General features: G+C 32.6%; 1 protein-coding gene across 4 annotated transcripts in view; it reads left to right on the forward strand.

Moving 5' to 3' along the window:
- Positions 1–9159, forward strand: part of LOC106464827 (atlastin-2-like) — a 78599-nt gene that overhangs the window by 56460 nt on the left and 12980 nt on the right. For all 4 annotated transcript variants that reach the window (XM_022392624.1, XM_013924983.2, XM_022392625.1 and 1 more), the window contains exons 10-11: positions 6133–6189; positions 6531–6602. In XM_022392624.1, the coding sequence (XP_022248332.1) occupies positions 6133–6189; positions 6531–6602 (129 nt within the window). The remainder of the gene's footprint in view (positions 1–6132; positions 6190–6530; positions 6603–9159) is intronic.

Genomic DNA, 9159 nt, shown 5'->3' on the forward strand with positions numbered 1-9159 from the left:
AAGAATAATGTGAGAACAGGATTTCTTAGTAGACCACAGACCTGAAAGAGACATTCCCCAACACAGCACTCCATTCCTGTAGAGAGGCATTGGTGAAAATATGCAGACCTGAATGAGTGGAAAAAAGGGGGAACCTACATTGGTAAACTCTTGAATGAGCCACAATTAAAGGTAATCAAGGGTAGTAGGAGAAAGTTTAAGAGACAATGGGTCTGAGACTAGATTTTACTGAGGGGCAAGCTCCTATTGAATTTGTTTCATGTAAGAATGACCCATACTAATTGACTTGTAGAGAAAGACTATCATTACCAAAACAGAGAGTACATCTTTGATAGATGGAGGATAAGAGAGAAGTATGCACACCCAAAATTCTAGTGAATTTGCAAAACAAAAGGGGAGGGGTGAAGAGTTTCTTGAAAAGTGTTGGTCCAAAATCGTAGATGTTCTAGATACTGAGTAAGCGTAAGCTAAGACTTGGACTTATAAGTGATCCATCACAGAGAAGAAGCTAATTGAATGGTCAGTTGAGTGTAAATCAATGACTGAGTGAGAATACTCCAATCATCCATGGAATAATAAAAATCAATATTGGGCATGTGTAAAAGACCAGCTAATGCTTTGACTACAGATGTAAAGAGATAGGAAACTCAAACCAGACCAGAAAGAGAGGGATATGAACTTATGAACCACTCCTCAATTTGTGAGAAAAAAAAGACAATTAGATAGTTAAATTGGGATGCATAAATAACAGTCTTTAATATCCATGTTTATCAGCCAAACACCTTCATAAAGGAACTTCTGTAAGATTTTTATAGGTTCTGTCTTGAAAGAAGGAATATCTAGCTAATAATTGAGACTGGAAATATATAATATTGTCCTCCATTCTTCTGTTTCATAAGAACCACAAAAAGGTGAAAGCAAAAACTTAGGGAAACATGAAGTGCAACTTTAACATCCCCTTGTTTTCTAAAAGCTGCAAAACCATTAGAGTTGAAATTGGACAAGGATGATGAAATTGAATAGAAAGCTCAAATAGAAGAATTTGGTGAACCCAAGAATCACAAAGACAAAGGTCCATAGATTAACGTTCACAGATGTGTTGTTCAGAATAGAGCCAATGAGTGGTAATTTAAAGACCCATCTTACTTCTATCAATAATAGGACACATAAAAAGTGTGAGTAAAAGTAGTGAGTATTGACAGATATTACAATCTAGTCTGTAGAAGAGATGACAACCAAAACAAAACAAGATGCTAAACTCTAATCAACTACTGCTTGCTTTGGGAAACCTTTTTTTATGAGGTCATTTCAAATGACGAAAGAAAGATTGGTATCTTGCAAGTGGCAAAGTAGCATAATAGACACATGGTAATAAAAAAAGTATGAGTGAGACCCTTATTTAATAAAGGCTGCAAAGTGAATATTTGACCCTGACTAAAATAATCAGAAGAATGAAAAGAAAATAGTCAATGAGTAATAATGGTTCAGAAAAAGAAAGTTTCAAAAGAAGACATATCATAGCATGTAGGGCAGGAAACTGATGATGGGTCAAAGTAAAACACAACACAGAAGACCGTACTGATGGTCAAGAATTTGAGAAAAATGTAATAAGTAGAATATGAAGTATTTTAATTTGGAGCTAGTCTCTAAAACAACCTGAACAAACCCATATATGAGGAGAAAGTGAAAGAAATAATAAGTGTAACAACCGAGTTCTCTCATATGACACAAGAACTCTTAGGTAACAGAAATTGATACAATATTTAAAATAGAACATACCTGAGAGAGATAAGAAATGAGACCAGCAGAAGTGTTATCTGTATTAGGGCTAAGAGATAAATCCTGAGCTGCAGACATTGAAAGCAAAAAAGCTTAATCAAAAGATCGACCATATTCAAAGCAAGAGAAAAAATGCTGAGTGTTAAACAAATTGAACATCCACATGATTGTGAAACCTAACAGCAACACAAGTATATAATTACACAGGTGCATTTAACAATCAGGGCTGACAATGGAACAATGCATGCTACAGTTGTATAAGGACTTCAAATAAATTATCAATGATTTGTTAATGGAAGTAGTTGCATAAGAATTAACATTGGATTCCAAATTCAGCAAAGTTAACAGCATGACTGTTAACAAGAAAATCTGAATTATGTAAGATCCACTGATGCTTGTGCAATAGGTCATGGGATAGTGGGAAATTATGAGGAAATGTTGCATACTCTGCAGCACATAAAAGACATTCTGAAATTTTGATTTTGTTGGCAGCATGAGCCCAAACCCAATAAGGAAAATATTACAATATTTCACATTTAAGACTACCTGATCTGAACTATAAAAATAATAGTATTTTTTACCATTGTTGAAATGCTTATTTTTCTTAATCTGTAACAGATATTATACATTTTAATATGGTATATTCTTTTGCAACTAATTAGAAATAAGATTCAACCTGAAGTGGGAATCAAACTCCCAGTTCTCAGAGAAGCTGTTAATACTGATAGAGCATCTTAGACCATTACACCTTTCTTTCATTTCATATATTCCACACGTCTCAAGTCATCAGTAACTGTAGAGAGCAATTCATTATCAAAATTTTTTAAAATATCTATAAAAAGAACATTGGTTGTGAAACCCTAATTTAGATTAGTAGCTAACAGTGGAATATTTGATATTGATCCTTCTTTGTTTAATTTATGCAGTGTCTCTCAACAAGGAAAAGAACGATAATTTTACCACTTATTGACTGCTAGCTTATTTTATTCTAAGAAAAGATATGAAGCTTCTGTTTTTAATATGATGTAAAGATGTTTAAAAGTGGAATTCCAGCATTTGAAGAATCTGTGTTAATACCCCAGATTTGGCCAAAAATTCAGTTCTGTTTATAATGTCATGGGAGAGTACTTTGTCCTTTTAACTTATCATTCTAACTTAGTTGGAGTCACTACTGTCCATCTGAAGTTAATTTGTATAAGTACAGAAAGAACATTCACTTGTTAAAGTTACTTAATATACATACTATTAATATTAAAACAATCATTATTGTTAAATATTAAAGAGCTTTGGTATAGTTTTTCGTATACTTAACTATTAAATTTTTCAAAGATTAAACTTCAGATACTTTAACTGAAAGGAAGCTTTGCTATCTCTTGACTTTGGTAAGTAATTGACTGGTAATTTTAAGACCGCAAAGAAGGAAAGAAAGAAACCAGATGTTCACTTACAAGATGGAACTCAGCTAGAATTTCTTTGGTTGTGGTCCTGAAAAGATATCAAAATGTAAAAAAAATATTATTTTTTAGTTTTAATAAAACTACATTGCTTGGGAAAAGCTGTGAAAAGCTGTCCCAAGAAACAAATTAGAGATGATATCTACACTGCAATACTTTAATAATAATAAAAAATGTACATTGATAATGAATGAAAAATAGAAGGAAAAAGTTAATGGTTAAAACCATGTCAAACATATAGTATACAAGGAATTTCTTTAATGACCCCCCCTCCCCGAAAAAAAGTGTCAGTAGGATGTGTGACCCCTTGCTCTTAGACATGTTCCATAGAGGTCACCCATGCTATTAATGAGGGTAACTAACAATGCTAGAGGGATCAAAAACCATTTTTCCTCAAGGGCAGCTAAAAGTGATGCAAGAATCTTTAATGGTGGATAATTTGTAGTACATGCATTCTGAGTAGTGTTCGTGGCTTGGCATTACTGTTTATCAGAATAGAAAAATCATCTACAGTTCCTGCATATAAGCATATATAGTGGCCAAACATGTCACTTATGAGTCTTAATCCAATCGTGGAACCTCTCTAAGACGCACAAGTTGGTATGACCACCACTGTGTCACCTCCTCCAGAAGTTTGTATGACTGCTGGTGCTAGCCCCATACCACTGTGCCATCTCCTCCAGAAGTTTGTATGACTGCTGGTGCTAGCCCCATACCACTGTGCCGTCTCCTCTAGAAGTTTGTATGACTGCCAGTGCTAGCTCTGTACCACTGTGCTACTTCCTCCAGAAGTTTGTATGATTACCAGTGCTAGCTCTATACCACTGTGCCACCTTCTCCAGAAGTTTGTATGATTACCAGTGCTAGCTCTGTACCACTGTGCCACCTCCTCCAGAAGTTGGTATGACTGTCAGTGCTAGCTTCATACCACTGTGCCACTTCCTCCAGAAGTTTATATGACTGCCTGTGCTAGCTCTATACCACTGTGCCATCCTTCTCCAGAAGTTTGTATGATTACCAGTGCTAGCTCTATACCACTGCCACCTCCTCCAGAAGTTGGTATGACTGTCAGTGCTAGCTTCATACCACTGTGCCACTTCCTCCAGAAGTTTGTATGACTGCCTCTGCTAGCTCTGTGCCACCTCCTTCCTAGGATTTTCTCAACAGCATTAATTTTTGCTTTTCCAAACCCTCATATTTTGCTTTATTATTTAAATGAATTTCAATTAATTTCTGATGAAAACATTAGACCACCTGACAGTCTAATTCAGATGTTATGCACATAATCTTCTACAGTTTCTATGATGGGTTTGACTGAAAGAAAAACAAGGTACAGGAATACCACCTGACTTGATGTAGTCTGTTTCTGATGATCTGTTCAGAAATAGTTATTCCAGTTACCACTGAAACTGTAACAGTAGGAATATTTGTCTACCTATCTCACTGTAATAAGTAGTTAATGACCTTATTGGTGTTGCCCAATACTAGATTACTCTCTCTCTGATGTTTCCTGTTGTTGAATTTAAATCTAATTTCTGTTCCCAATATAAGGCAAGACTTCTTGTCAGGCTGCAACTACTTTCAAGCTTTTAAACTCACACCATATAAATTCTTCCCCTAAATGTTTTGTTCCAGTCATAATGACTAGCATCTTTCTCTGTTGACAGTTATCTTGTTATTGACCTAAAGAATTGAAACTGTAATTATATTTCATTACACAGTCTTGAAGATAATCTTCTACTATAAGGGCTCTTTGTGGCATCAGGTGGCAGGATATTAGACAATAAGTATATATTTGAGTTATTACCTAAATTTACTAATAGTCATGTTGTGTTTCCCATCCATTAGACTTTCTTACACCTCAAAATTGGATTTTAAGGTGTAGTGTTATAATGTAAAACTGTATTGTTGCTTGTTTTAACATGTTGTAAACACTTGCAAAACAATTCTGTAAATGAGAAATCATCATAATGTTCTGATATTATTATCTAATAATTGTTAAGCCTGAGTTGCCAAATTTTATTACCATTACAGCTTTGAAATCACTTACAAGGGCAAAGTTGTAGAGATTAAAAGAGGGAAGTTATCTGTGTTGCAGAGATACATTAATAAGTATGTAAAAACAAAGACTTAACCAATTCATTGCAAGATTATACTAAGCATTCTAGTTTGTTTTTGTACTAGTACTTATTTAAAAAGTAGATAGAATGCTTTTTTGTTACAAAATAAAATTGTGTCTTAAATCATTTCAGAGTTTGAGTTTAACCTTTTTTTGCAGAAAATATTTTAATAGTAAAAGTTTTAGTATGGTTAGAAAAAATATACTTTATTGAATGCTGTAGTCAAAGTTAATGCATCACTGCAGACTGTACAGAATGAAGGTTGTTTACAGTTTAACCTTTATGTTCCAAATGTACAAAAAACTAAAGTAACTTAAAACTTAATTTGTCAAAAGTAAGTACAGTTTGAAAAACTGTAAATTATAAAGTAATTATTTCTTAAAATTTGTTCTCAAATAAACTTTTTAAGTCTTTCTATTGGTACATTTGTGTACACAGAAATGACTGATGTTCATGAAATAGTTCAACATTGCCCATGGAATTTTATATAAATGCATTATTACAAGCAATAAAAAGTTTACTCGCTCATTAAGTTGCCCTTTAGTCCAATAAGACTTCAGAATGATGAATAAGTTTGTGAAAACATTGCATTCATCTCATCAGAACCAAACATTCACTGTTTAAAGTAAAACTGGCATCTGAAGTGTAGCTATTTTGTGATGTATGTTAGATTTGTTATATTTTTCTCACTATGTTTTTAATCAAAATACTTGTAAAAAAATAAGTTGCCACCTGTTAAAATTTTATATGTAGATATAAGATTTCCTTTTATTTTCCAGGCTTACACAAATATTTTCAGAGGAGATGAACTTCCAGAACCAAAATCCATGTTAGAGGTAAATAACAGCATATTTAACAGAAAACTGTGTAATGCCAGATATGAAATTTCTTTTAATTTTACTTATTTAGGTAAATATATCTCCAACATTTATTAACCATAATATTTATTTTTTTTAGACCATCTTAATCTGTATTTGGTTGAATGATTATTCTAGTTGATAACATACATTTTGATCAGAGATTAAAGTAAGGATATATATACTTATTATTTTTGAAAGATATTTCAATTTTGTAGATTAATTTCAGCATTTTACAACATTATATATATATATATATATATAATCTCAAATGATGCCTTATTGCAGTGTTAGAAGTTGTGTGCATATTTCTTCTTTAGGCAACAGCTGAAGCCAACAATCTTGCTGCAGTGGCCAGTGCTAAAGATCATTATTGTTCTGGAATGGAAAAGGTTATACTTTTTTTTTAGCTAGTTCCATGCAGAAACAAAAAGTATAATGTAAGTAAAAAATGTGTGTACTAAATCAAATCTTAAAGTGAAAGGTAAAGGCTTGTTCACATTGGACATGAGCAATGTCACCAATTGTTAATCCACAAATTGGAAAAGACTGGAAATGAATACATTACCCTGCTCATGCATTTGTTTTTGTACATACTAGAGAAGGACTGCCCTATTACAAGTCCCCCAGTAGCACAGCGGTATGTCTGCGGACTTACAATGCTAGAAACTGGGTTTCAGTACCCGTGGTGGGCAGAGCACAGATAACCCTTGAGTAGCTTTGTGCATAATTAAAAACAAACAAACCCTATTACAAACAGGTTGTGTTTTGATAACAAGAGCTCTGATCTCCACAACAGTAGTAGTCTATAGTTGAACTGCTATTATCAACAAACTAAAATATTTCTTTACTAAATATATATATATATAACGTATTGCAATCTCAGTTGTATTTCTGTACAAATTCCCTTGATTTTTTTTTATATTCAGGTTATTTTGATTGGTCATTTTTGTTTGAGTCATATGACAAGAAAAAAGTAGAGACAGGTTCTGTTTTAGTGAAGCAAAAATTTCTCAAAGCAACATTGTTCACAGCTGAATACTCTTATTTTACTGCAATACATCTAAATTATTTGCTCACATCTAGTGTTGGTGAGCCTTAAGAATCTGTTAATTCTAAACAGGTAAAATTTACTAGATGTTTTAAGGGTTTTTTTTGGTCATTATTGATTTATTATTGAAAAGATTAAGCTCTGACATTGAAGGTAGTTCATATAGACTGTTTAGATGCTCACAAGAAAATGTAACAGTCTTACTCTTGAATTTTCTGGGATTTCAGACTTATTATATGCAAGTCGCAAACATTTATTGTCCTGTGTTTAAGTCATTCCCATTTAATCAATTTGTACACAAACTTGTGTCAAAAGTTTCAATATCAGATATTTGTGGTAGTTTTATTAATTGTTCAGGTAAAAAAAGCAATTAATTAAAAAACAGGTTCATCACTTGAAGACTGTGTATCATATATGCTTATCAGCTTTACATTTAAAAGTTTATTATAAACATTATTCTTTCATTTATTCCAAACAGAATAAAAACAAATATAAATCTGCAATGAACATTGTATAATTTGGTCAGATGCTAGTAAATCAAAACAAAAATTATCTGAGCTTATTATACTGATGGTAGTCATAGTAAGAAGCATTGTATGTGAATAGTAATGGGAACACCTTGTACTCATTGGATATCTCAGTGGTAGAGAAGTAGCCCTGTTAGCCAGAGATCCTTGGTTCAAGTCTAGGTCTTGGAGTATCATTTCATTTACTGTCTTTTTCATGTAAACTTTGATATACATACAGTTTTTTAATTGTAGACAAAGGTATATTAAGATATAGGTTAGATAAAGTAGAGAATAGTGTATACTGGCTTATTAATGTTCAAAAATTTAGATAATACTTGTTCCACATCATTAATTCATATTGTTTAACATAGTGCCACCAGGTGCCACTAATGTTAATACATAAATTGAACATATTTCATAGTTGTTTTACTGGTTCATACAAATACATTGTATGTACTATTACTCAAAATAAATTACCATAACAAAATAAGAGATTGCATGTGGCTAAGTTATTATGTATTTTATCATGGTGAGGAAGCTTTTTTTTTTTAAATTTGAGCTTTAATACTGTAAGAACACTGTTGGGGCATTGGATCATGCTCTTTTCTGTAAAATTATATATATATATATACTGTAACTCTGAATTTTTATGTGCATCTTCACAGAATTTGGTATACTTATAATAAACATTAAAAAGTCTTTTGTGTGCAAAAGCAGATATTTTAATAAAGTATTTTTACTAAAGATTTGTTTGTGAGTTTCTGAACTCTTTACTGATTCAGTATGTCTGAAAGGTGATATTCATGGCAGGAATAAGAATACTTCTTTTCATCTTACAGTTTTCATATTTCATTTGCATAATCTCCAGAACCTCCTAAATGAATATAAAGTGTTTTTTTGTGAAACTTTATTTTATCTACCCTAACACTAACTGTAGTAAAATCATGAATGTATAGTGAAAGGAAAAGCTGAATAATATGAAATACAATGAATACTGTAATTTTTTCCTTTGCACTAACTGTGTTGCGTCAGCGAGTCACGTGACTACCGTGACGCAACGTTTCTAGAACTATCATGTACTTTGGCGAATGCTCTAGTTCTTACTGGATAGAGGGTAGGCTGGTATATAAAAGAGGAGAATGTAATGTGTGAGATAGACAGTGAGTAATTGAACTGCAGTCACGGGGTATTGTTGAAGTTAACGTTCGTTCGTTATAGTATTTGTTTTAGTGCGAGTATTGAGATTAAGTGTATCGCAGAGTTATATTCGGAAATAATAAACCAGTTTTATTAAGAAAGAACTTGTGTCGCTTAAGTTTCGTTGGAACGAAGTTACGGAAAGTTAATTAACAAACGGAGACGTAACAAATTGGTGTCAGAAAGTGGGAT

This window comes from Limulus polyphemus, unplaced genomic scaffold, assembly GCF_000517525.1.
Source record: "Limulus polyphemus unplaced genomic scaffold, Limulus_polyphemus-2.1.2 Scaffold1752, whole genome shotgun sequence".
Taxonomy (NCBI): Eukaryota; Metazoa; Arthropoda; class Merostomata; order Xiphosura; family Limulidae; genus Limulus; species Limulus polyphemus.